We start from the raw sequence: 27,565 nt of genomic DNA, 5'->3' as shown, positions 1-27,565 counted from the left end.
ATCATCCTCTCTGTTATTGTTTATTAGACCAGACTGAGCTCTGCCGGAGGGTTTCTGTGTTGGGACTGACAGCCGCCCGTCGACCAGCCCCACACTACAGCTGCTCTTCTTCAACCATATTTTTTTATTTTATTATTTTTGGGGGGGTGGGTTGAAAAATGGGGAAAGATTACTATAAAATCCTGGGGATCTCTAAAGGAGCTGCGGACGAGGACATCAAAAAGGCTTACAGAAAGCAAGCCTTGAAATGGCACCCGGACAAAAACAAGGCTGCAAATGCCGAGGAGAAATTTAAGGAGATCGCCGAGGCATATGAAGTCCTGAGTGATCCGAAGAAAAGGGAAATTTATGATCAGTATGGAGAGGAAGGTAATGTGGTTTCTACTGCACAGACCTGGCATTCTTTTGCATCGTTACTGTGTGTGACGGCTGTTAATTTGCCTTCAAAATACGGTTAAAAACCCCGTTATGAAGCCAGGATGGTAAAACAATATATATAATTGTCGCTGCATGTGAAGTAATTGGCTTTAATTCAAGTCACATAGTGTTATGGGACGAAACAAACAGGCCCAGATAACAGCTGTTTGGCAGATCATGAGCCTACAATTCTTTGCATTTTATTATGAGGATATTTCTAGTCTCTGTTTGCAGTTATGACTCCCGTTATTCCTGTTGTTAGGGAAATAAAGCTCTGCCTCCCTCCATATTCACCAAATATGGGTGTTGATCAAAAAATAGAAAAAAAAAATGGAATCTGCTTCATTATGTCAAAGCCTTTTGGCACAGTTATGTCATATTGTGTTATATGGTGTAAGAAAACTGTTATATCTGATCCTATACAGCTTCTATTTTCTGTCCTTATGATAGAGGTTGGTGATAGGTGGGAAACGTTTGATATGAGGAAAGGCAGCACCGACCTGCTCACAATTCTTCTCTAGATTCATAGGTTTTATATTAAAAAACATTTTCTCACATCGACATAGTATTTAAACATTCGTGCAGTTCCATAGCCTAACAATATATTGTAGGGGGAATAAATACCTGAAGTTCATAATTCAATATCTCTAAAATATGGAAGATCAAGTGGGCAGGCCTACAATTAAGTCTCAGCATTTTGCCCACTGAGCACGCAGGTTCCCTGCTGTCCTTTAAAAACCTGCTCCAATTTTGTGCTGTCAATCATTTTGTGAAAGCAGGCATCACTTAAATCACGCAGCTAGATATCCCATTCTGGCCCTATTTAAACATGTAGCCTATGCTGTAATGGTGGGAAATTGCCAATTCCATAGCAATATAGCCTACAGTAGCCTATAGCGAGGTATTGTAGGGGAAAAATCAATACCTTAAGTTTATAATTCGATATCTGTAAAATCTGGAAGATCCAATGTGAGCAAATCTCAGCATTTTGTCCAGCAAGGATTCAAGTTCCCTACTGTCCTTTAAAAAGTACCAGCATCTGTTCCAAATTTGTGCTGTCAATCATTTTGTCAAAGTAGGCACCACTAAGATGGGTACAGATATCCCATTTTGAGTTCCATGACAATATATGTAGCCTATTAGGGAAAATCACTACCTGAAGTTCATCATTCAATATCTGTAAAATATGGAAGATCCAGTGTGAACAAGTCTCAATACTTTGTCCACCAAGGACTCAAGTTCCCTACTGTCCTTTAAAAAGTACCATAATTTGTTCAAATTTTGTGCTGTCAATCATTTTGTAAAAGTAGTAGATATTCCATTATGCTACAAAATTCTCCCATAGTTGAGTGTTAAGGATAACTGATGAATCATCTCTGCCACCCATCAGGTCTGAAGGGAGGAAACGGGCCCACCGGTGACGGACAGGGCAGCAACTTCACCTACACCTTCCACGGGGACCCGCACGCGACCTTCGCCACCTTCTTCGGGGGCGCAAACCCCTTCGAGATGTTCTTCGGGCGTAAAGCCAACGGGCGGGACGACGAGGACATGGAGGTGGACGGAAACGACCCGTTCGGCTCCTTCACCAGCTTCAACCTGAACGGATTCCCTCGCGACCGGCACGTGGGCCTCGGGGGGCAGCAGCGGCGGAAGCAGGACCCGGCCATCCACCACGAGCTGAGGGTCTCCCTGGAGGAGGTCTTCCACGGCTGCACCAAGAGGATGAAGATCTCGCGCAAAAGGCTAAACCCGGACGGCAGGACCATGCGCAACGAGGATAAGATTCTCACTATCGAGATTAAGCGGGGCTGGAAGGAAGGAACCAAGATCACGTTCCCGCGCGAGGGAGACGAGTCGCCCAACACCATCCCTGCTGACATCGTTTTCGTCATCAAGGACAAGCCACACCCACACTTTAGGCGGGAAGGCTCTGACATTGTGTATCCTGTGCGCGTGAGCTTACGACAGGTGAGGCCTTTTCTATTTTGGCACACACACACTAACAGGGATTCAGGAATTGAATTGAGAATGCATGGTAAATTCCAATTCAATTCCTGAAGTTGGAATTGGAATTGGAATGTCACCCAGCTAAGGAAACAGAATTCGAACTGAATTGGAATGACATGAAACAGAATTGTCTTGACTCGCTAAACATTCTAAATCAAACATTATGAATTGAATAAAAGACAGTTAAACAAATCAAATACATGTAATCATAATGTATTACTATTATGCATCAAATACCACCTGAAAGGTACCTTTAACTTTTTATGATATTCAGTATTGATAATATACAACACTATGTGTAATCTCAGATATGTGATAAGAAAAATACAAAAACATACAATTTCTCAGATTTTCATAAAATTAAACTTCCTGAAATTCCAATTCAATTCCAATTCTGTTTCCTGTAGGTTTTTTCAAATTCCAATTCCAGTTCTTCAGTTCAATAGGAATTGATGAGTTCTTTCATGAATTGACCCCAACCCTACTGACTATAGCACCAGTGTAGTGTTGTAGCATTAATAGTGTCTGACAGATGGATTAGTCATAGAGAGGACAGATTCAGAATCAGTTTAAATTTAGTTGAGAGTGACGCTTAAATGCTCTGACGCTCTAACTCTGAAAAGCCTGGCTGTGATCAATAAAACGTAGGCAGTCTCACTCAAAAGTCGCTCTCCTGGGAAAGTGCAGGCGTGCTTAATGAGCATAGTAACGAACTACCGACTCTTTGGCTTTCTAGTTATGTAATTTGGATCATGAACATTGAGAAATAGGAGCTGTATCACCGGGAGGGCAGAGAGGCTGAGGCCTGCCCACGCACACACGGTGCAAGATGTACTTATATGGTTCCTCCTACTCTGCCCGGCGCTCAATCAGGCTTTCATCTCATCAAATCAACTCTGAATATTTTGACCACTGTATAAAACAACACCAAATCTGCTCTGGATCATCTCATGGGATGTTGACATGAGTCACGCTGGGGAAAAAAGATGAATGAAATCATCTTTTAATCACATTATAGACTTCGAGTCCCATGAGGCTCCTTTTCTTCTGAGAAAAGGACTGTAATTCCTTCCTCATTCTCATTGTTTATGGTCACACTTGTGACCATAAACAAAGTGAAATATTGGAAGATTTGCTCAATGTTTTACATGGTCTTTCATAGATCAATGGGTAGACAATGCTGCTAATACTGTTAGGGATTGAGGTTCAATTCCAATTAGGGCCTCCCATGCTAAAACTGTTGGCACTCATGGTACTGCAAGGCAATTTTGATGCAAATCTCCACCAAATGGCACAAGTTATGTTTGTTAACACTGATTAGCAGCAAAGAGTCTTTCATGCTGCACCTGTGGTAGCAGCAGGAATACAGAAGGCTGTCTTGGATGCATCGGTTTACATTTTACAAGCAGCAACCTGTACACCATCTACCTCCAGCCTCCATTAATCTTCCATATTCTGAGATTTCATATGCTGAGATTAATGCAAAAATCTGTATAAATCTGTATATGTTTGTTCATAGCACTCATGTATGAATAAACGACATATTGATGCATTAATCTCAGCATATGAACTGATTCATGGAGGCTTTTCTTGCCCACAGTAGATGATGTGTGGGTTGCTCTCCTCCTGATCCTTGCACAGTCTCATCCCTGACTTCATGTCTTTGCAGTCGTTGTGCGGATGTTCGGTGACCGTGTCGACGATAGACGGGAAGACGTGCAACATGAAGATCACGGATGTCATCAAACCCGGCATGAGAAAGACAGTTGCCGGACAGGGGCTCCCCTTCCCCAAAAACCCCGAGCAGAGAGGGGATCTGGTGGTGGAGTTTGACGTGAACTTTCCCGAGACTCTGCCCGGCAACGCGAAGGACGTCCTGAAACGGCATTTACCTGCCTAGGAGGACGGACATGGACAGAGCAAGGGGTGATATCCGCATGCCAGCGCTCACTCTCTTTACCAGACACACTCATGCACACACACACATACACACACACTCACAAAGACACAACAGAAGGACAATGCTGACAATTCACAGATGGACCCCCTTCTAACGAATGTGCAATTTCTATTTTTTATCCATTTGGTGTTTTTTATAAATACCATGCATGCCGCCAAGTTGATATAAGTACAAGTGAATGGTTGTTGAGGCTGTTCATATTTGAGAGTAAACATTTTATGTATGTGGGTCCTCGCCACAATCACTTTATCTTTTTGTTTGTTTGTGTTGGATTTGGAAGGATTTGGCGGCGAAGGAGCTGTTGCCAAATAACCCCACTAATCTTGGGGAAAAACTGATGTGCCAAACAGTATTCTCTCATGCTTTCATTTACATTTGACAGGCTTCATCAAGGAAATTTGTTATTTGTTAATTGTCCTTTATGTTTATTTTCTCATGAAGAGATACAAGCTTCTGTATGGAGGCTGTCTTAAAAATAAAAATGTATGTACACACATTATTAAAATGGGACGAACCTGATTTAAAACAAAGCTTATTCCCAACAAAGTGCTCAAAGATTCACTGAAGCATCTAAAGGATCTCAGCTGGATCATCATGTGTGCATTTTTAGAAAACTACATTTGAAGATATTAAACTTGAACTTTGAAATAAATATTTCCACATTAAATTGATCAACAAACCTATATTTTAATATTCAAATGTGAATATTTTATGACTGTTAAAAGACTTAAACTGATTCTTATGTGTAGAAATCGATATTAAAAAATCTATTGATTGAATTTCCTCAATGCTTAAAGTTACCACTGGCACAACTATGAATGTGTAAATATAGCTTTCTGGTCTCAGCTGCTGGCTATTAGCTGCCAACACAGAGACCTTTACATTTTCCCACAAGGGGACGCCACATCACTCATCATGGGTCAGGGGCCCACAGAGGGGCGAGTCCACACAGGACAGAGGGGCCCGCTTGGCCGCCTACATCTGCACACATTATTTTTCATGTTCACTGTGGGGAGTTTTAAGTTTGGCATTTCAAACCAATAATAGCCTCGGGTTTGGGATTTATCAAAGCCATGGAAAAGCTGATATTAAATGGTTGTTGTTTTCATTTCATATCACAGATGAGTGTTTTGTTATCCATCCACCAAGGATTGAAAAAATCTATCTATCTATCTATCTATCTATCTATCTATCTATCTATCTATCTATGTATTTATCTATCTATCTATGTCTGCATTCATTCATTTTTCATGTTTTAAAATAGATTTTGGTTATAGGCTATTGGCTTAGCGCAGAAAATCAGATGCAGACCCACAGATGCACAGAGTGTTCCTGTTACATTTGGAAACATTGGCTTTTTTCCCAGCATGCATTTTATACCTACAATCATGTGTTAAAATAGCACCGCTGTCCCTAAAAATACATAGAGATGTGTTAGAAATGTGTTAAAATGATGCATGGGTCGGTATTAACCGGTATTAACCAGGGAGGGTGGAGGGGAAACCCATCTTAACTCAGTTTACCCACCTTTTTATTTATGGAATAGCGTTTAGCCACTTTTTAGCCTGACATAAATCTTTATGACATTCATAGTATAAATCATACTATGTAGTATCAAACTGATGAATGATTGATTGATTGATTGATTGATTGATTGATTGGTGTCATGCACACAAGATGCCCAGCCCACATGGACTTACATGACACTACCAAGTAGTTACATGGATGTACAACAAAAAAAATATCCTGCCTTGTTCCCCATGCTTTACAAAGGAAACTAAACCCTTTCTAAAACATAGTTCAAGTCATTTTGCTATACAACACATTTCTTAGATCAACATATGCCAGACAGTAGAACATAAAATGAATCAGAAACAGATTTTTGTTTATGTTGATGGTTGTTTGCCTCATAATGATCATTGAGTGAAACACTACATTATCACTACATCACTGTCATTTTTCAGCACCTTCCATGTATGGTAGGGACAATGCATCCTAACTTATTTCACTACATCTCTTTTTAAAGCGTATGAATGAATTTTAAAAGGATAACCACCTTTCAGCTTGATCTCATGTTCAACGCATGCCCCTCCATGCAATAAACAGTCTATTGACTATAATCAGTTTAATACTCCTAATACTGCTTAGGCCTATTTATAGTCAGCCAATAGTCCGTAATGCAATATTACACATTTGGGAAGTCACTGTAAACAAAAAGGGTTTTATATAGGAGGATTCAGGAAATAGTCCAGGTCAGCAGTATTAAAAGAACATTTTAAGAACCACACTGGGTTCTTTATTATGATTTGCCAGTTTGTTTGTTGTTTTTATTTTAACTGATCAGAGGGTTCTTTGAGTCACTTAGGTTGTATATCAGTAATTCTCAAAGTGTGGTCCAGGGCCCTCCAGGGGTCCCCGGGGGGGCTCCAGGGGGTCCCAAGCAAAACAAGAAGCAGTTTGATTTCATGATAATTTAATTTGCTAGAAACTATCCCATTTAGAGAATGTAGCCTATAAGAATCGTTATTCTAATCATAGTTTTCACTCACAAGTATAGACAGTTTTACAATTTAATACTACATTAACAACAACATCCATCTTCCATACGGATCCCTAGGACAAACTTTTATCAAATGGGGGCACTAATGTGTGTCTATTTTGGAGGTCTGTGACGTGAAAACATTTGGGAATCCCTGTTGTATAAAGCATAACTATAAGCCTACTTGAATCCGGTCTTGGTCGTGAGACCACTTTTTTGACTTTCGACACTTTTTAGATACTATTTTGACTTGTCTTGGTCTCGATTCCTGTTGGATGTTGACTTGACCTTTTCCTGCCTATCTCTAAATGTTTTTCAAATGTACATTTTTCTCTACCTGGCTGGCACACCTTTGTTTATTTTCTCCCCAGCACTATAAACAATTTAAGGAATCACACCTGTGTAGAGTATTTAACGGTATTCAAACCTTTATGCATTGATTGGTCAAAATCCCATGCGCTGATTAGTTTAAGGGTGTTGGTCCTGTAGACAGAGATCTACATCTCTGTTAATCCTTACTCTAATCATTATTATCTCTAAGCATTATTTATTACATTTGGAAAGACTGTTTTTTTTGCCTATTTTGGTCTTGAATATGACTTAATTTACTCTGGTCTTGGTCTTGACTTGGTCTCGACCCCCTTTGGACCTGGTTTTGACTTGGACTGGACTAATGTGGTTTTGACTACAGCCCTGACCCAGGAAGAACCCCACTTTTTCTGTGTGCACATATAACTTCAGGTCATTGTAACCTATAAGAATCACTATTCTAGGCTTGTAGAGATTTAGGTTTAATGTGTCAGCCTGTCAAAAAAAACAAAAACGTCTGAATAATTGTTTAAAAGAGGACAGGTGACACCCCCTCTGTGGTGGTGTACAGGTGAATTGGGTGACCCTACCAATTCACCCTGGATTCCTCCCACTGCGCCTGCGTCCCACGGCGCGGTGAAAACAGTGTCGCTATTGTTTGCCGCGGACCAGCAGGTTGTGTCAGAGTTTAGCAAGCATCAGCGGAAGGAAGACATCCCATATTCACCACCTACCTGTTGAATATTTACACCGAGGGGTTGAGTCACTGTCGAAGAACAAAACAAAGTCAAACCTCTTTCCCTTTAGGTGAGGAAAGTCGTAGCGAGGTAAGCGGAAGGCAGGAAGGAAGGAAGGGAGGAAGGAAAGGACGTTAGGCTCGGAACGCACCAGGTTAGCTACTTCAATGCTCCAGTAGCGGCACGGACTTTTTCTACGCTAAAAACAAACGCAAAAGATGCCGTTGGGACCATGGAAAAAGAAAAACAAGTCGACCAAGGAGCATTTGGTGGAAAACGAGGAGGTGGGCGGCGGACACGCAGGTGGGAGCGCGGCTAAATCCGCCGTGAACGGAGCCGGACTCCCGCCTCCACCTGCCAACCTGCGGCCCAAACTGGTCTTCCACACGCAGCTCGCGCACGGAAGCCCCACCGGCAGGATTGAGGGATTTACTAACGTGAAGGAACTGTACGGGAAAATAGCAGAGGCGTTTAATATAAGCCCGCCGGAGGTAAGTTATGACCTGTTGTAAAAACAAAATGTCCATGTTAAGTAAGTTTTCAGTCGTCTTGTATTCAGTTATAAAAGTTCAGTTTTCCCACAAAGCAAGTGAAGAATTCTGCCAACAGGGTGGGATAGTTTCAGTTGGTTCCAGTGCAGATTCACTTGATGCAGGAATTTGCTAGAAACCAAAGTGTAAGCATCTTGGAATAAGGCATATCACTCCAATAGTATCAAGAAAATGTCTTCTTCAACGAAAAGTGGAATTATCTTACCCCAAAATATAATTGAATGACTCAATACTAGCTTAAATTGCACGTTTAAGTCATTTTTATGCATACTTGTAGTAAAAGTTGGGGTGAGAGTTTGTACAGGTTGCTTTTGGAGAGTGATTAGCCTTTAAAAGACAACTTTAATTATCTTGTATCCAAGCCAGTGGGGGTTTAGGTAAAGGCACGCCCTATACACACCTTCAGCATTTTAAAGCATAGCACCAGCAGGTCACACTCATTTATCTGAGAGGCCTGCATCATATAATGAGATACAGGCAGTCATTGAGTAGTTAACTATTTAGTGTGTGCCTGTTTTAGATAATACACCTTTACATGCCTATTCAGCATCAAACTAGGAAGCAGGGAATGAACACTTTCAGCCTGTTGAAGGGTAAATTCCACTCGCATGCCTTCCACGTAGAGCAATTTCTGCATTTCTACATGAAGGTCCTGTAAACAAAAGCAGGTTCAGAGCCCTCCTCCAAGACCGGAAAAGCTTTTCTTTTCAAAGGAAAATGTGAGTGGTATGTTTGCCTTTTGTCATGACCAGATAGGCCGGCAAGGCGGCCTGCTATCAGCCTGGGACAGTGAAGGAGCTTCTCCCCACCTGACACACTGAAGCTCAGAAATGCACAGTGGTGGAAAGAGTACTAGCATGTCCTACTCAAGTAGTTACTTTGCTGATATTTTACGTAGGTAGAAGTAAAAGTACTGGTGTAAAAATCTACCAAAGTAAAGGTAAAAAGTAGCTTATTTAAAATCTACTCAGAGTAAAAGTTACTGAGTTACTTTTTAGAAAAGAGAACATTGTTAGATGTGATCTTTCCCGTGCAATTCTAAAAGGATGAGAGGACAGCGCTCAGACTAGATTCTTTCAATTGGAAAAAATTGGAAATTACAAAATAAAGTTTGAGTTCAAGTAGTTTATTGTCATATGCATTAAAAAAGCAGTGCATTCCAATGCAATGAAAAACGTCTCTGACTACTCTCTGGATAAAATACCGTATGTCAATCATACAACGATACACTATACACACCATATCACCATACACAGAAACACATATTAACAGAAACACATATCTATGATCATCTACACACATGTACTGTATACTCCATGTATATACACATACACACATACATATCCATCCATGTATACATATACGTATATATACGCATACATGCACCAACACAAGCATACACTAATGTATCTGCTCCATATATACACTACCATATGTACAAATTGGATGTACACCGACTTCAGCATCATAAGGAAAAGCACAGCATAGCTGTTGCACAAACAAAGTAAAGCGTGATTACTTTTTTCTTCTTTGATGACTGATTCACTGTGAATTACGCCACAATTGGCCAATTTATGGTTGTCCAGTTTCTGATGCTTTTGGAGAGCCACAAAATCTGTATTCTGCGATTTAATATGTAGTAAGTAAAATTACTGACTCAAAACAAAACTGACACAAAAAAAGCTACTCAATTACAGTAATGTGAGTAAATGTCATTAGTTACTTCCAGCCTTGGAAATACAATCACTTGATTCGCCAAGTGCAATAAATGTAAAGGAATGTGTCTCTGTGGCATTGGTGCAGAGACAGGTTGGCAACTTGCATAGCAGCACAGTAAATATAGTGCATACTGAAATACATGATACAGGAACATACATTGTGGAGGGATGCTTCTCTAAAACTGTGAAACCAGTCACCACTCACACTGATGGTCAAATTATAGAGAAAGTGTCCCTCATAAGGTTCAAACTGGGCAGCTTTTTTCTCTGAACGGGACACCAGCCATTTTCCTCTGGGGATTTGTTCCATCATGTCTATCAATAACATTCGTAATGACTTTTCACTGTCTCTGTCTCAACTTGTTTTAGTACAAAAAATGCCTTACAGCGTGTTCTTTTGCTAAAGACGAGCGCAGTACTGCGGAGGAGCTAAAGGGATTCTTTCACGTTTTGGATTTTAGCTGATTAGCCTGACAGTAGGTTGCACTGGAAGACTGGGGTTCAAACCCTCTGTGTTGGAAACCATCTGCCCTGCCGAAGTGTCTTTGAGCAAAACACTGAATCCCTACCAGCTCCAGGAGTCTGTCTGTCCCTGACCTCTGACCTCCCTGTGGAGGAGGACAAGAGAAAAGATGATTTCCTTACGAGGATCAATACAGGATCACAATGTTATTTTTGTTATTTGTTACATAAGGAGAAAAAGCCTCTGTATTTGTCTGTTTATCCAAGACAGCACTGCAGGCTTTCTTCGCTGAAATAATGCCTCCAGACTAGCTCCAAAAATATAGCAATCTAAAATTCAACATATCAAGATGTCCTGTACCATGTTGGCATCTGCTCATGTAGATGCAAAAAGTGTGTGTGTGATTGTGGTTGGACATTGAACTGTACACACATGTGAGACAGATATGGTGACGCAGAGACAAAGAGAGGCAGAGACAGAAGGAAAGAGACAGAGAGAGTGTGATGTGATGGAGTTAGTTGTTGAACTCCACAGCCTCCGACAGAGGAAGTCCCTCGTGTCCGGCTCAGTGGGCACAGCCTCAAATCTAACCAGATAACCCCTCCCAGCCACAGACGGCCCAGGGGAGCAGCTCTGACCAGGGCCGCCTCCCTCCATAAACATCACCAAAACCTCACTCTGGTCCCCGTCAGCCGGGGTCACATCCAGTCAGCACCAAGTAGGAGAGCAGATATCGGTGCTGTCGAACGAAAGCCTTCCTATCACTCAATAAAATGGGGCTTTGCAGGGATTAAGAAAATAATTTGTAATTTCTAGCAAATGGAGGGTCCATGCCTAGAGATTTTATTCCATGCCGAACTGAAAAAAAGTGATCTGTGCTCAAAAAACAAATTGAAGACAGATGTTTCGGCTTATGCTGTCATCAGTGTCCATTTAAATAATTTAAATGCCGTTTAAATCTTGGCTCCCTCCCTCTCTTTTTGGTTTGATTGGTTTCAAAACACCAAAATAGGTTTTCTACTTAAAACTGATCAACATATTTTCTGTCAAACGTAATACAGCCACGCTTCTAGGTTGCTGAATGCGTACACGTCTATATAAAGTTACTTCTATGCCTGTGCATTTCGGCTATGATGAAAATGTTGTGAATTCAGTAAAATGAATTGACATATTTTCCCATAGTGATATAACAGCTGTTCTCGTATTACTGAAGGATACAGTTGAGCAGAACTGTTGAAATTTCCACTCATAACTGAGACGGCTGAACCATGTAAAGCCAAATCAGTTACAGTCTCAGAGGATCTTCGCCGTGCTGAAAACCAGTCGTACTTCGAGCTGAATCTGGCATCGCACTCCCAATGAAACTGGAAGACGAGATGTAATATGATCTCCAAGTCGCAGAGAGCCACACACAAAAGCCATAACTGTGGTTGTTTGTAAACGAGTAGGTTTGTAACGCCGAGGTTACTTGAGTACATGCTGCTCTTAACATGAATTAGCCTATGTAATGAACAATGTTGTCCTTTCCTCTGTATTCATTGTTTGCCTCGAATGCAGTTTCCTTCAAAACAGACATTAGATTGCGTTATAGCACATCTTCGCTTTGAGTATCTATTGTTGGGCTTTACCTGGACAGCAGCTCTTATTTTACACTTAACACTTATGCCACTAGAATCAGTCGTTTATTTACCAAGTACAATAATATACAGGAATTTGTCCTTGTGAACTTGGTGCAGAGACTTATTGGTATCTAACATAACAACACAGCATGTACTGACACAAACAGTAAAAGGAGACAAGGCCCACAGAACATACAATACACATACATGTATTAGTCACTGTACATATTACTCTAAAAATATAGTAAATGCAGCAGTTGGTCAATGTGCACTGAGGCATCATGGCGTACATGTATGGTTGCGGTCTTTACATGAAGGCTGGGATCCTTTTGTATCTTCAACCTGCACAGGTCAAAGTCTGTTTATTGCAGCTGTAGAGTTTGAGGTGTGGCAGTGTGACTTTGCTTCTTGTCCACCTGTTCTCAGTGAGCGTGCTCCCTAATCACCAGCAACACGGCCATTTGCCTAGAGTTTGAATATCTGGGCTGCCATCGTCTGACAGAACCGCACGTATTGTTTTTGTTTTGCAGGCGCCAGGTAGTTGTATTTTGTTCCGGCTTGTTCCAAGTTCACAGCCAAACATTTCTTAATTAATCCGGGGGATTAGGTGTAACAATCTCATTTGATGGAGCCAGAGTCTGCAGTTTGTATTAGTCCTGGCTGCTACACTCTCTTCCTAATGCCATGGACGTCTTGAAAACCGAGCAAGCATCAGTTTACAAGCTATTTAGGCTATTCTACCTATGGTATATGTCACAAACTGTATATGAAACACAGTGTACCTTGATTGGTGTCCATACTCGTCTTATTTAAGCGTGTAGGTCTCCACTGATTCAAGTGTGGGTTTCCTAAATGAGGATGAAACAATGAGATTCTCATGGGAGCTGTAATACATCCGTTCTGTACCAACGTGAAAAAAGCACTCAAGCAGCAAGTTCAGTGTAGAAATATTTCGGTCAAAAGACCATCTTCATGGCACGCCGATTCACAGACAGAAACAGTCTTTGTTTTCAAACAAAGGATTAGGATTAGTGAAGGCACGTAGCTCCACATCTACAGATCTGTTTGCTTTTGTTTCACTATCAGTGTGTCAGAACATGCCAGGGATTACTGAAAATTATATTACAGGCATTAAATAGATTACTACTCTAAAAAGAATGGGTGGGATTATTTGATTGTTACTGAAAAGGCAAAGCTGAGGTTCCCCAAGTTTGTTCTTTTGTATAAAAACGACTTCCTACTTATGTACAGTAAAAGGCTTTCATTGTTGTATATTGTAAATTATTTCTTTTCACCGTAATCTGAATGATCTTTTTGCCCAGTGGAAACCAGTATTCCACTTGTCTGACAAATAGTCATTGTATCGGTGTATTATATAACAAGAAAGCAGTTCTGAAATTGTTCTGCAGCATGATGTGAATGAACAAGTACTTCCTGGCAATTACAGCCTAATTACACTTGTGACATACAAATGGTTTAAGAGGTAAATGCTGTTCTGTCGGTGCATACGAAACAAGATAGTGAGGAAAAGCGACCACTATTTCCCTGTGTGCACCCCCCCCATCGCCGCCTATGAGGAGCAGGATTTGACAGCGGCGAGGAGTGTGTTGAGCAGCGGAGTCAGACCCCAGGTGTGTGTGCACCAATGATTAGAATGAATTGGGTTTGACAGCGATTAAGAGGTTGTTTACCAGCAGTGCAGGGGAAAGCGTTGTCACGGCACCGCAGCCCGCAGGTCAACAACAACAATAGGTTTTCAGAGGCGATGAGCTCCCATTGGTCTCTCAGAGGATCGACGTGACGGAGGAGACAAAACAACCACTGATAAAGAAAGGAGATTAGGCCCTATAGCTCTCTTATATCTGTCATTACCTGTCTGCTGTGGGTGTGTGTGCATGTGCGTGTTGATGTACGAGAAGGGAATTTGGCCTCTGGTTGTTGAACAGCCTTCTCCCTCTCTTACTAGTCGTGAATAAACAGCCAGTAGGCTTTCAACATCTGCTTTACTCCTCAAACGTTACAGCAAATTGAAATGAAATGCATTATTTTATCAAAACACTCATGTAGTACGGCGATTTGTGGCTTTGATTCTCATGAATTTCCGATTTTCACGAGTGCATCCCGTTGTCATGCTTAACAATCCCACATCCGGAGTCAGGTAAATGATTACACTGGTTTATATGCTGATGAGCGTGATTCCCCTGTCGAGAAATGGACCCTCATGGTTAGGGGAGTTATTTAGAAAGTTATTCAGTACATGTCCTCGAATGAATAGTTAAATTCACCACAACCTCCTCCACCCTTAATGTCGGGGCAATCACACACAGCTTACATCAGCATTTCATATTACTGACTTAAAAAACAACATCACAGAAATCGTAGTAGATACAGACTAGGAATGCAAAAATATTATCCAATTTGTACACTTGTACATGAGTTATTCCCCACTTTAAAAATAGTATCCTCTTGATCTATTTAACCCTCCACTATTAAAAGCCTGTTGAAAAGGCTGTAAATGGACAGCGGTTCAGTTACCAAAGAAACAGGTTTGCCAAGCTTTTAGTCAACACTATCTCAATGCAGGCCATATTTCATTGTGGAGACAATTAAAGTCTATTTATCTAGGTTTACCTTTCATCAAGCACAGGCATGACAAGTCCCTTTTCATTTAATTTTGTAGCTATCAAGAATACATGTAGGTGGGTATTGTAGATCAAAGGAGATTTAAGGAGCAGGCACAGAGTCTGTATTATAGTAGATATGGACTCCATTACATGCACTTAGTATATTATTTTACAATGTCTGCTTCATGATAAACCACTCCTTTTTTTATTTTTTAATGGGATGCATGCTCTCCCTTTTTTTTTTTTAGCAATTATTTTCTATCATTTTCACCTTTTATTAGACAGTTCAAATTAAAGAGTCAGGAAAGATTGGGAGATGAAATGCGACAAAGTTCCTGGGCTGGATTTTTGAACCCAGGACGTCACAATTAGGCTACATCATGATTTGCACCTTAGTGCACTGAGTCACCACGACACCGAAACCACCCTCATTTTATTGAAATGCAATTCATAGTTGGAGTATTGGTTGTCTAAAGTCCAAAAATATCAGGTAGTGCAACTGTCCAAACATACTGATGAAGAAAAATTTTTCAATGTTATATGCAATAGTTATATGCATTTTAGAGACTAGTGTACGGTAAAAAGACATTATTTTGGCTAAATTTTCTATAGGGTTGTACTGTTGTGTGGTGAGATCAGCATAAGTCTTGATAAAAATGAATGAATGCCATCTTAGAAGCTATGAAGCATATATTCTTGTGGACTTCAAATTGCATTTTGAATCAATTTTGGACAGGATTTCCTTTCTCTTTCGAAAAACTTAATTGTCTTTGACCCATAAATTGGTTTGGAGTGGTTTTGCAGTCCCTCTCCTCACACCTGACCTATTCCACATGGTTATCCAGGTTTTAGTCAGTGTGGCTCCGGCAGTGGGAGATGTAGTATCTGTCCCTGTGACTCAGGGCGGCGGAGCAGAGGCAGGCGCTTTTGTGTGACGCTGCTAATTGCATCTTAGCTCTAAGTGTGTAAACGCAGCGGCTGTCCGCGCAGCGTGAGGAGAGGAGCGCTGAGAGCTTCCTGTGTCGGAGAGGGGCAGCTTGATGCAATCGGCAGCCATGGTAACGGCGAGTAGGCGTCTGCTGCTGTTCCTCCCACGTAGTCAATGCCCTGGCCTGGGAGGTGTGTGTGTGTGTGTGTGTGTGTGTGTGTATGTGTGTGTGTGTGTGTATCGGGGGGTGTTTGGCCTGCTATGGAAAAGGAGAGAGCCTAGCCAAGCCGAGCGGCCTCTTCAGCTACAGTACCCCTCATCGCCTCCTCCTCCTCCTCCCCTCTTTCACTCCCTCCCTCCCTGCCTTCCACCTCTACCAGCCTCCCCTCCATTCTAATCCCATTCTTTTATACTGCGGTAACCCAAGGCAACGCTTGTGTCCGTGTCAGCTGATGTGTGTGCACAGTGCCTGTTGGTACACAAAAGGGGCCCAACAAGGCAGGGTTTGCCGCCCAGAGCTTCACTGGCGCACAAAGGTCATCCTCCTGATGAACCGGTACGAATCAATCCCCCTTTTTTTGACCGTGCAACCCGGAAGTCGGTCTGTAAATCCTGGCTTTGCATTTATCAAAGCCCCTGGGAGCTGATCCCACAAGTTGGATACAAAACTGCATAAGAGCACGTATATGAGTGGGTGTCCCATGATTAGAGAAGAATAGCGATTAAAGTAGAACCTATTAATAGCCCAGTGTGCTCTGTCTGGGTGAGGTAGAGCGGAATAAATGATTCACCACCACCAGGCTCCTCCTCCTGGCTTTCGCTGGCCAAGCCCAGTTTAAAGTGCTGTTAAATCAGGCAACTGGTGTATCGTGTTCCTGGTGATCGCGTTTCCCCCCCCACTGTCCTGCCAAGACTTTGCAGCCACAAGGTGTGAAGCCAGATTTCAACATTTCTGGCACAGTAGGAAAGGTCACTTTGCCCATTTGTTTCATCGCAGGCCGGTCCTGCCTCGGGACTCAAAACACAGCTGCCTCAGACGGATTCACTGTGATGACACCGTGGGGCGAAAGAGGGCATAACTCGATAAAGACAGCACTCCCTGATGATTCCTGTATTTAGCGTGCTGACGCAGTGCTCTGTCATCTGCGCTCGGATGAAACACTTTTATTTTTGAATCCAGCTCAGTTTTCAAGCTTTGTCTGAAAATAGTCGGGGATTCTTTTTGATTGTGAAAAAACATACAGACGTTTCTAGGCTTTTCCACCACACTAGGGCCTCCTCCTATTCAGTTTCTAAAATACAAATGAATAATAATTAGCATTGTGGAGGCGTATGAATGATACCTAATTTTCTTCAGTGCCTATTAATTTAATTTAGGTTTCTAAATAGTAATAGTTGGTTTTGAACCGGTTCTTAATTGCTGAGCGATAATTCAATATTATCGTGTATCATCTTTCAGTGGAATCATATCATGATGATATGATGATATTGTGATACATAATTCTTGTCTAAAATGATGTTAACAAGCTAATTTTATTTAAAAACAAAATGAGGTATGAAACATTTTAAGATTTCAGACTTTGGTTTGACTGCATTACCATGCAGTTCAATGCGATGAATATTAATTATTATTATTATTTAACAGGATTTTGCGTATGTAAGCCATATTGTGATATATAATATCAATATAGAAAAGAATCCGCCCAGCCCTAGTTCTTCCTCCAGCCTCATCAGATGTGTGCAGGGGTTTTTTTTGTGTGTGTATGTCTTTGTATATGTATGTATGTGTCTTTGTATGTGTATGTATGTGTGTAATCTAAGTACATTTTTGTCTACAGATCCTGTTCTGCACGCTGAACACACACAAGATTGACATGGAGAAGCTGCTGGGGGGCCAGATCGGCCTGGAGGATTTTATCTTCGCCCACATTAAAGGGATCAAGAAGGAGGTGGAAGTGTTCAAATCTGAGGACGCCCTGGGCCTCACCATCACCGACAACGGAGCGGGCTACGCTTTCATAAAGGTGAGGGGAAGGGCAAGTCTGACACTGATACAGTAAAGTAAGTAAATAAATAAGTAGGCACAAAGTGAGCCTCAGAGAACAAGGGAATAAAATGAAACAAAGAGAGTGAGGTATGTTTATTCTTGTCACATGTACCAATAGTACATGTGACATGCAATAGTAAATGAAACGTTTAGTTTCATTTTGGTTATTCCCATATTGATGCATATCAGACAGTATTGGAATTGTTAAAATGGACCATGTCTCCGTTATGAGACAGCCGTGTACAATGGTTAAAAAGAAAAACACTGGTGGGATAATCATTAATTCATATACATTTTTGGTTAAAAGACAAACTGCTTCATTTCAATACTTTATTGCTATAGCAGCCAAAGTTGACAGGAAGTTGTCTAAGGATAAAATGACAAGACAAGGTAATGTGTACGTATGTCTCCCATATAATACCAATTATAATATACACAGTAGTAAAATATTCAAATCATGATAACAATGGATATCAAATGATGCAAACGACAGCAGTTGATGAATAGTGAAAGTTATGCACAAATTGCACATAAAGCATTTATCCATTGACTTATTGGGGCAGCTGCCATATCATGAGCAGTTTTCAAAACTTACTTTCACAATGGAGTTTATTATTCAATGTGATATTTTGCTTCTGTTAATGGAGACTGGTCTAATGAGCTTTTGATCTCAGTCTCACCTGCTCTACCAGAACAAATTGCTCACATGTGCCATCCTGTGATGCTGCAGCAGCACTGCATCCTGATAACCTGACACTGTTTACGCTACACTGGAGTCTTGGGCCAGTGCAGTGACTCCGTCTGCAGTTTGTCAACCTCTGAGGAGACGGTGTGTCTTTGAAGGCAGCGTCAAATGACTCAACTGGCAACTGTTCAATAAGGAGTGATTAACCTTTTGAGTGTGGAAATTGAAACTACTTTGAGTCGTCACACATGGATTTAAACTTCTTAAAACAACTTTTAAACTCCTATGAACACAAATAATCCAGCCTAGTGCAGCATATGTATTACAACTGGACTGTTTTGACCCGTCCCATGTTTGAAATTGTCGACCAGATCGGATTTTAGAGCAAAACAAACGTCAGAGGGCTTTTACAGGTGCGCCTGAAGCTCAAACTGCAAAATTGGTAAACTGACTTGGAGACAAAGTGAAGCTCACCGGTTCAGTATTGGGAATTTTTGTCCTGCTGTGGAAAAATGGGCCAAGAATGTATAATTCATATTCAAAAGATCCCAAACCCATGCAGTACAGATGCTCCTAAATGAGCGGGTAGATTTGCATCGCAAATGTGTATTTCTTTTTTTAAAGCTTTTGAAGTCTCATACAGAAGTGTATTTTTTACTCTCCATGGAACCAATTTTTAATAACTATTTTTGTATTCTGCTAAGACAAGAGGTTTCATATCAATGGGCTCCACTATGAGCATAAGAGAACTTGATGAACGAGCAAAATCTGCAGACTGCTTTGGTGCCCAGGAGCTCTCGTATCCACTCACACACATATATGCGTGCACACACACACACACACACATATATACACACACACACAGATTTTGGTCTCTTATCTTAAATTATTGATGCGTTTGTTCTCTCTTGTTTTGATCTGTGTTGCTCTGTAAAGCACTTTCTGACAAACCTCATAAAAGTAAAAAAAATAAAAGTGCTTTATAAATGACTTAACTTGATTTGTATTTTTAATGATTTTTGCCAATCCATTCTTCTGTTCCCCCTCTTTCTTTCCCTTCTTCCCGCATGGCAGCGTATCAAAGAGGGCAGCGTTGTGGACGCGGTGAAGGTGATCTGCGTGGGCGACCACGTAGAGTGCATTAACGGACGCAACGTCGTGGGGACGCGACACTACGAGGTCGCCCGCATGCTGAAAGAGCTGCCCAGAGACAAGTCCTTCACCCTCAAACTGGTCGAGCCTATGAAGGCTTTTGGTGAGTAAGACGCAGGATATGGACAAATGTACTGAATCAGAATCACTTAAGTACAGCAGATTTATAAGAATTTGTCTAGGTGGTGTTGGTGCAGACATTAACATCATGGGTTCACTGTTCACTTAGATACAACAGGGCTCAATTATTTGATTTTAATGTACATGTTTTGTTGTTAATGCCAGTTTCCTCTTTGTTTTGTTGTCATTTAATTTCTGTTATGTAATTCAGTTTTCTTTGCATGGGGGATGATTGAATAAATACTGTACCGTAACACTCAACAAATGTCAGTACATCATTAGCATTTATGTAAGCACACTTTGGAGACGTCTCCTGATCAGTGGTGACAGGCGTTTTATAATGCTAACAGTCATCGTCACTGATCTTTTTTCCCATGTTACCTTGTCTGTGAAATGCAGAAGTAGCAGAGAAAAAAAATGTCTGCTGTTGTGATCAAATTGTACCTCAAAGTAACAGAATCTTTTTCTGTTATTTAGTCTGTATCTGTGTAGACACATTATTGTGAACAGAATAACTCAACAACAGTACATGATAGAAACTTCATACTTACACCACAGGTAGATGATCTGGTTAGATTTTGGACTATACTTTTGCATATTCATAAGGAAAAACTGATTTTCTTGAAGCTACTATAACTCCTTAATGCTTTAAGATACAGAGATCGTATTAACACCGCCCATTTATGAATCTACCGTTCATGTAATAAAAATCACTAACTTTTTACTGCTAAAAGGCCAGTCTTCATACTTTTGATCATGCTAGTCACCTACTATCACTCAACATTGCCTCCAAAAACTCTGTGTATTTCTGTAATATTTGTCTCTCTTCTGATCAACAGAAATGCTGGAGCCCAGGTCGAAGGGCACCAAACCTGCCAACGACAACAAGATCGGCACGGGGAGGGGGACGCTGAGACTGCGCTCCAAGGGCCCGGCGACTGTGGAGGAGGTGGTGAGTTTCTCTCTGTGGTCCAGCTGAGATGCGGCACTAGCACGGAATAGGAATTGTTTCTATCCTCCTGATATAACCTTGAAAGTTACATGTACACACAGCGAGGCAGGGCTAAGCAAAAAAATAAAAACCTCTGTTTGTCTTCTCCAGCCAACAGAATTTGAGGAGAAAGCGGTGAAGAAAGTGGACGACCTCCTGGAGAGCTACATGGGCATCAGAGACACTGAACTTGGTGGGTATAGATGTTCATCAGTTGCAGTCACCCCCGGCAATATTTATTAAGTTATTGATGATAATGCTGTATTGAAATGCTTTGAGAGATTAGAAGATGGTTTGCCTGTGTGTTTCACAGTACTTTTAGTGTTAGTAATAAACATTATTTTCGTTATTTTTGCGCAATGAACTAGAAGTTCAATTACTCAGCATTTTCAAAAATAAGTGATTATATCCTCTAAAATGTTATTTTAGTGATAAAAGGTATTAAAGTTGCTAATATCTTCCAGACTATTCAATAGTGAGTATATTTTCATGAGTAGGTGTTTTCATTTTTTAATTGATAGCTATTTCATTTTGAGTAGATTAGATGAGTAAATGTCCAAGCTCAGTCTTTTTAGGTGCTTAGGACTCAACAAAAGTATCATAAGTGGTAGGCAACCTGCAACCTATCAAAAGGATCAGAGGTTATTTATGAGAATCAGAGGAATATCTAATTTTGAAATGAAACCCTTCAGTTGTTCCAGCAGTAAACTAACCACCCTCTCCTCTAGCTGCTACTATGGTTGAGGTCGGCCGTGACAAGAAGAACCCGGATGAATTCGCCATGGCGCTCGACGAGGCCCTCGGAGACTTCGCCTTTCCGGATGAGTTTGTTTTCGACGTCTGGGGGGCCATCGGAGATGCCAAGCAGGGACGATTTTAAGTTTGCAGCGCCACCCACCCCCCTCCCACACACACACACACACACACACTCCCCTCCTCCACAACTCTTGGCACATAATATCCTCAAAAGCCAACTGGACAAATTTCAACCAGCACAAAGGGGGGTGGATGAAGTGTTCTTACTATCACTTTGTTCTTAGGTGTAGCGTTGCACTTGGATGGAGTGTATTGATGCTTCGACTACGGTAAAAGGGGGTCTACATAAGGAATTTACAATGTCAGCGTTTCCATGTTATCTTCAAAAGATATTCATGAAATGTGGAATGCAGATCCCACACTGGAATTGTCTCTTGCATGCTGAAGAGTTGGTGATTAATTCCAGATGTCGTTTAAACCTTGTGTGCCCCCCCCTTCAGAGACGGGATGGCTCTAACGGTATTTTAGGAGCACGTGATGTCGTCCTGTCAGAACAAACCTAGTCAACAATGGTCTTTTACACTGGTTACAGATGGTACGTACACACCTCTTAAAACATGTCTTAAATTGTAAATGATTCACTCAGTTTCAATCACACTTCTTTACAGCTGTGGTAATTTTTAATATACACATCACATGTATCAGACAGCTTTTTATAGGCTTTTTTATATTATGTGAAAATGCTGCTGATTTTGAAACGGCAGCATTATGTAATTAGTGTAATTATAGTGATTATAGCAATATTTCTACCTGTCAAGCAGACCTTGTATTCCCCTCCCCACTCTTTTTAATTTTCTAAAATGACCTCAAATCCTCTGAGCTTTGGTCGTGGACGTACTGATGTCACTTTTATTCTTTTATTTGACGTGATTTTATTGCATTTTTCCTCTGTGCCCTTACACATCTCAGTTTAAGCCTTGCATCCTTGCATCTAGCTGGATTATATAGCAGAGACGGAGCAAGACGGAGAACGGAGGGTTTTGTCTTCTCGCGCCTTTAGTTGACGACACAAATTCAACAAACATTCCCTTTGTGGCTTTTTTTGTACAGGCTGTTAGTGTGTCACGAATTGAGGCATATTAGATGCATGCTTACTCTTTCTGTAATTTATTTTATCATGACAAATCATACACTGGAAGATACTTTTACTGTCTTGAGACCCGGCTCATCATGAAACCTAGTTCTTTCCTAATTCAGCCATCTTGAAGTCTGTCTGGAATGGGATCATTTGCAATCCAATGGCTTAAATGCACTCACCTACTGTAACTGCACTATTTAAATCACTGTCAAACTGAATTAAATAGTGACTCTATTAGTAGTGTCATCTACTGATGTTAACTGTTGGAGAATTGCCTGCTCAGTTCAAGACAGTTGCACTTTGTTTGACAAACCATAAGGGATCACTATTGTTTGTTAGAGAATAAAATTTGATATACTATTATTACTGCTGTGTAATGAATGCAACTGGTTCACAATAAAAGTACAGAAAATGTTAACCAACAGTAAACACAAATTATTCAATACAACAAACTTTATTTGCACACTTGGTTGTGTACATGTATAAAATACAGCAAGACAAGACGCTTCACCACTTTGTTCATCCCTTCTTCAAAGAGTTAAACAAGGCCAGTAAAAAATGAACCGAGTGGTATCACTTCACAAGCAGCAAAACAAAACTAACTGTAAAAACAAATTATGTAGATTTAGCTAAAGGAGTGTAAATAGGCAGGATTAAATGAATAACTGTTTAAAAAAAGGGTTCTCCCCTCCAACACTGTACAGTGCAGATAATAATATAATCAGAAGTACAGGCCCCTTTATAGACCTATAGTGACATATAGTGTCACTGATATAGTGTCAGTACTGTAGAGGATTTTGGAAGCACATCACTGTAGAGTCAAGACATTTCTCTTTACCAATATGAAGTACCTTATCGTCGCTGTTGGGTGAAAACCTCATTACTCCAATTCTGGTGATTTTCATGTTTTAACTTCAATTGAAGGATTACATGCTCCTCTATGGGTTGAGAAAATGCTATGACCCTTGGCTTTACGAAACCTTTTATAAACCAATAAGAAACTCAAAAACTGCATGGTAGTCAAGCCAAAAACAAGGCTGTTATTCTTAGTTCCTGAAAAGTTGACATTTTGGAGGTACAAGGTTTTCCCCAGACAGGAGCGTATGCAGGTGTGGGTTAATATCAAATACTGCAGTTAACTGGGATAGCTTGAGTTGTTTTTCATCCTCTACAGACAGTAGGTATATGGCATTTTATTCAAGTACAGTAGATTTCAACTATGCACAGTATTTACGACAAAGAGGATGACAGAAAACGTCTAAAACGTAGGCGTGCCTGGTAGTTTTGAAATATTGGATGGGGAAAAAAGGAATACTTCAGCACCAATGCTTTAACTGGTTGGTTTTGCTTTGGTCAGCAAGACTGATTCCACTTCCCAAAGTCTAACTATAAATAGTGAAATAGGGTGTAAAGGGGCTGAATGGGCTCAGGCTCAGGTAATGGAACGTAGCCCTTGCAGCCTTTCGCCCGTCTCTGGCTCCTTACAGTTCATCTCCGGCATGAGCCTGCCTGAAGGCGTCGCCTGTCAGCTTCTCCTGTGCCTCCTTCATACCGGACACAACTGAGTGACATGGAGGAAAGAAAAGCAGTTTGAGATTCCCACCTTGCTTATCAAGTAGATTTGAGGGTTTTTCATTCCAAAACACTACATGTCCATTTGGGAAACACATGCTACCTATTGTTAGTTATCCAAGATAAAACAAAACAGATGATTGCATCCTCTCAAATGTTACTGTTTGCCAAGTAAAGGGCTCTGGATAGCTTATAACTTCTATAATAGTCAGTATCAGTTTTACTTTCATGCCAGCAAGGCAGTTATCACATTTTTAAAGGGTAGATGTGTAATTTTGGAATTAAACTCTTTAAATATTTTCCAGCAGATAATGTAATGAAAAGGATAAGGATTGTTACCTTGTTCCGCATTGCTGTAAAAGTACTTGTAGTTGGGATTCCCGTTTTTGTTGGTGATTTCAGGATGGACTTTCCCACTGGGATCTGTGAGAGGAAGTGAGAACAGTCGGAGATCATTTGATAGAAATAATGTCTGAATTTTGCTCAGTTCATTCGAATCCAAACAATATACTGGTTGTGCTTGCACTAGAAATATTTCAACACGCGTTGTGGCGATTTCAACATTCAATCCACACTGAATCTCAAAGCCTGATGTGTGTAGCATTTACATTGCTGCTTCCTGTGATTGGTCCATTTTATCTTTGCCTCATCCACACAGCATTCTTGATTAGTATTACGCTAATGTGTACTCAGTCAAACTCTGGAAAAGTACAACATCCTGCCATTTTCAGTATACTGACGCTGGGAGAAGACTGCCAACTAAACTCTCTTAAAATCCAGCACACTGAAACTACTGATTAGCAGGCGCTGCACACTGTTCAGGCAGGGCAACTGTGCAATCAGTCTCTCCAAAAGATCCTGAAAAATGTTTACAAGAAGAGTGACACAACCCCCTCCTTACCGAGGAAAAGAATCCTAGGAATGTATCCACCATCAGGACTGAAGGCTTCGTCCTTTGGCTCCTCCTCATCCTGTTGAAATAAAAGACATGAGTGATGATTTACAGGTCTGGCAACAAATCGCACTCACCCACACAATTAGTTAAAGTTTGGTTATTTGCACAATGATAAAACACAGAAATAAAATAATAAAACACAGTAAGACGAGAGAAAAAAAAACTACTTATGTGTGCAGAAGAGTTAAAAAAATAAAAAGCGGTTTATAAAAACATCTCGCCCCAAAACAGCAAAGAAAACTGAATTACATAACAGAAACTAAATGACAACAAAACAAAGAGGAAACTGGCATTAACAACAAAACATGTACATTAAAATCAAATAATTTAGCCCTGTTGTATCTAAGTGAACAGGGTTTTGCTGGGCTGTTTACTGTCAACATTTTCTTACCTCCAGGTTGATCATGACGAAGTTGTGAGCAAGTTCAGAGATTTCCTTGGACTCAGCAAATTTGGGCTTCAGAGCTGATGTAAAATAACAACAACATAGTTAATGTTTATCTAGAATCTCTTAAAATCCTGAACAAATAAGGATACGCTTTATTATCCTACAATTTCAGAATACCTATAGGCTACTCGTATGGTCTAAGCAATCGAATATACGTTTATGAATGTAATGAACTTTGTTCCAAAGCCAGAAAACAGATCTTAGTCTCAAAGTTGAGGTGTCATCAGTTATATATGTAGCGAGAGAGAGGGAACACACTGGAAGAGATGACTGATGCTCAAGTTTTAATACAGAGGAGATTTTGTTGACTAACAGAATTTCGCCATTTTGTACCCAAATGAGTTTTATTTTATAGCAGTGTTGTCAACTCTGAAACAATACATATGTATCCTTCCTCCTCAATCATTCTCTTCGAATCAGCTCCATGTGGAATCATTTGCTACACAACATACAGGAATTCTTAAATTGAGCAGAGTAAATTGAGTGATTTTCTTTTATACTGTAAGTGGGGGGAGAGGATGTTGTTTTACCTTTGCAGGCTCCACACCAAGTCTTGTGGACGATGACCATAATTGGAAGCCCGCTGTCAAAGCAAATGAACAAGTTGGCCAAAGACAATATCAAGTGCTGGTCTAGCACCAGATCTGATGCTAATAACTCTGACCTCAGTTTGTAAGGCCTACAACTGTAAGTACATGGCAATATACACTGAGTAACGTGCTTTTACCATGCAACAGAGCAGAAAAATATATGTGAAAAGTATTGATAATCACATATTGAATCAAAGAGGAAATGTAGATGAATGGAAAGAGACATGTTTAATAACAAAAGGAGTTTTAGGCCTTGAGATAATTGGCACAAAATGGAGGTCAACACAATTATACAAGTGTTCCCAATACTTTTGCACTCAGTGTATTCACCTGGCCTCTGCTTCTTTCTTCCCATCGTCCAGGCTCCTCCAGTGGATGTTATCTCCAAAACCTGTGGGTGAATGCATCACTCAGTACACCAGCTTCATGTCACTGGTGTTATATTTCTAGGTCAGGGTGTGTCTGCATGAGATACAATGTCAATAAAAGAAACTGCAGCAAATACCACTGAATGGGGGGTAATTCAATATCAAGCCACAGGTAAACATGACTCTCACCTGTAGCTAGCTAGCTAGCTAGCAAGCTAGTTTGGTAGATTTGACTTCCAATCCAGATACTTCTCAACAACCCAATTAGCGTTAGTGTATACCAGTAATAGATTAGCGTTAATAGTTACAATAGCTACCAGAAATCGTTTACATGAGATATTGAAAATTATGTCACTTCATCACCTACCTAACTGTCCGAGAAACAGACTTTGTAATCTCAGTTTAAAGAGATTTAACGTTAGCTTCAGCCAAGTATTTTACCAAGCTCTGAGCTAGCTCTGGCTACACACAACCGTCCTGCTGATTTGTCTTTCTTGCACTAAATATAACTCACCTCGCGCGTTGCCTGCAGCGGCGACCTCATGAAAATAAGACAAAGACAACAAAACCTGAAAAGAAGAAAATAACGCAATATTCACTAGAGACGACTGCATTTTTTTTACTGGCCTTTCTTGCAACTATGGCTACGAGCTATATCTGCTGGCAGTACTGTTCGTTAACCGATGACCCGGAAGTGATGGAGCGTCTCTAGGATGCGGATGAGGCGGGACTTTGGCGTCAAACTTTTATATTTCACAATAAAAGTCTATCCTTTAACGTAACTTGCGGTATTTGTCCATAAAACAGAAATAAAATATGTGTGTGTGTGTGTGTGTGTGTGTGTGTGTGTGTGTGTGTCAGCCGTCTC

General features: G+C 40.7%; 3 protein-coding genes across 3 annotated transcripts; 2 read left to right on the top strand and 1 right to left on the bottom strand.

The window, feature by feature from the left end:
- Positions 1–158: 158 nt before the first annotated feature.
- dnajb4 (DnaJ heat shock protein family (Hsp40) member B4) lies at positions 159–5,071 on the top strand. The gene is made up of 3 exons (XM_071924356.2): positions 159–369; positions 1,808–2,388; positions 4,097–5,071. The coding sequence occupies exons 1-3, from the start codon at positions 159–161 to the stop codon at positions 4,325–4,327; spliced, it is 1,023 nt and encodes a 340-aa protein (XP_071780457.1). The 3' UTR covers positions 4,328–5,071.
- Positions 5,072–7,946: 2,875 nt separating this feature from the next.
- Positions 7,947–23,182, top strand: gipc2 (GIPC PDZ domain containing family, member 2). The gene is made up of 6 exons (XM_071924331.2): positions 7,947–8,463; positions 17,714–17,899; positions 19,682–19,862; positions 20,719–20,831; positions 20,982–21,063; positions 21,599–23,182. The coding sequence occupies exons 1-6, from the start codon at positions 8,191–8,193 to the stop codon at positions 21,748–21,750; spliced, it is 987 nt and encodes a 328-aa protein (XP_071780432.2). The 5' UTR covers positions 7,947–8,190; the 3' UTR covers positions 21,751–23,182.
- Positions 23,183–23,199: 17 nt separating this feature from the next.
- Positions 23,200–27,374, bottom strand: txndc12 (thioredoxin domain containing 12 (endoplasmic reticulum)). The gene is made up of 7 exons (XM_071924361.2): positions 27,212–27,374; positions 26,660–26,720; positions 26,270–26,322; positions 25,683–25,756; positions 25,238–25,307; positions 24,676–24,759; positions 23,200–24,325 (listed from the first exon to the last, which is right to left on the bottom strand). The coding sequence occupies exons 1-7, from the start codon at positions 27,309–27,311 to the stop codon at positions 24,246–24,248; spliced, it is 522 nt and encodes a 173-aa protein (XP_071780462.1). The 5' UTR covers positions 27,312–27,374; the 3' UTR covers positions 23,200–24,245.
- Positions 27,375–27,565: the final 191 nt, after the last annotated feature.

This window comes from Centroberyx gerrardi, chromosome 13 (assembly GCF_048128805.1).
Source record: "Centroberyx gerrardi isolate f3 chromosome 13, fCenGer3.hap1.cur.20231027, whole genome shotgun sequence".
NCBI classification, from domain to species: Eukaryota; Metazoa; Chordata; class Actinopteri; order Beryciformes; family Berycidae; genus Centroberyx; species Centroberyx gerrardi.
Note: the sequence above shows the minus strand (reverse complement) of the source record. Positions and strands in the feature narration are given on the sequence as shown.

Bases quoted from the DNA above. Each gene is read 5' to 3' on its own strand.
- dnajb4 (XM_071924356.2), top strand. From the start codon at position 159: ATGGGGAAAGATTACTATAAAATCCTGGGGATCTCTAAAGGAGCTGCG. The intron at 370-1,807 runs GTAATGTGGTTT...GCCACCCATCAG, and splicing joins TGATCAGTATGGAGAGGAAG to GTCTGAAGGGAGGAAACGGG. The intron at 2,389-4,096 runs GTGAGGCCTTTT...ATGTCTTTGCAG, and splicing joins TGCGCGTGAGCTTACGACAG to TCGTTGTGCGGATGTTCGGT.
- txndc12 (XM_071924361.2), bottom strand. From the start codon at position 27,311: ATGCAGTCGTCTCTAGTGAATATTGCGTTATTTTCTTCTTTTCAGGTT. The intron at 26,323-26,659 runs GTGAATACACTG...TTGCTTTGACAG, and splicing joins AAGAAAGAAGCAGAGGCCAG to CGGGCTTCCAATTATGGTCA. The intron at 25,757-26,269 runs GTAAAACAACAT...ATTTTACATCAG, and splicing joins TTGGTGTGGAGCCTGCAAAG to CTCTGAAGCCCAAATTTGCT.
- gipc2 (XM_071924331.2), top strand. From the start codon at position 8,191: ATGCCGTTGGGACCATGGAAAAAGAAAAACAAGTCGACCAAGGAGCAT. The intron at 8,464-17,713 runs GTAAGTTATGAC...TTTTGTCTACAG, and splicing joins TTAATATAAGCCCGCCGGAG to ATCCTGTTCTGCACGCTGAA. The intron at 17,900-19,681 runs GTGAGGGGAAGG...CCCGCATGGCAG, and splicing joins CGGGCTACGCTTTCATAAAG to CGTATCAAAGAGGGCAGCGT.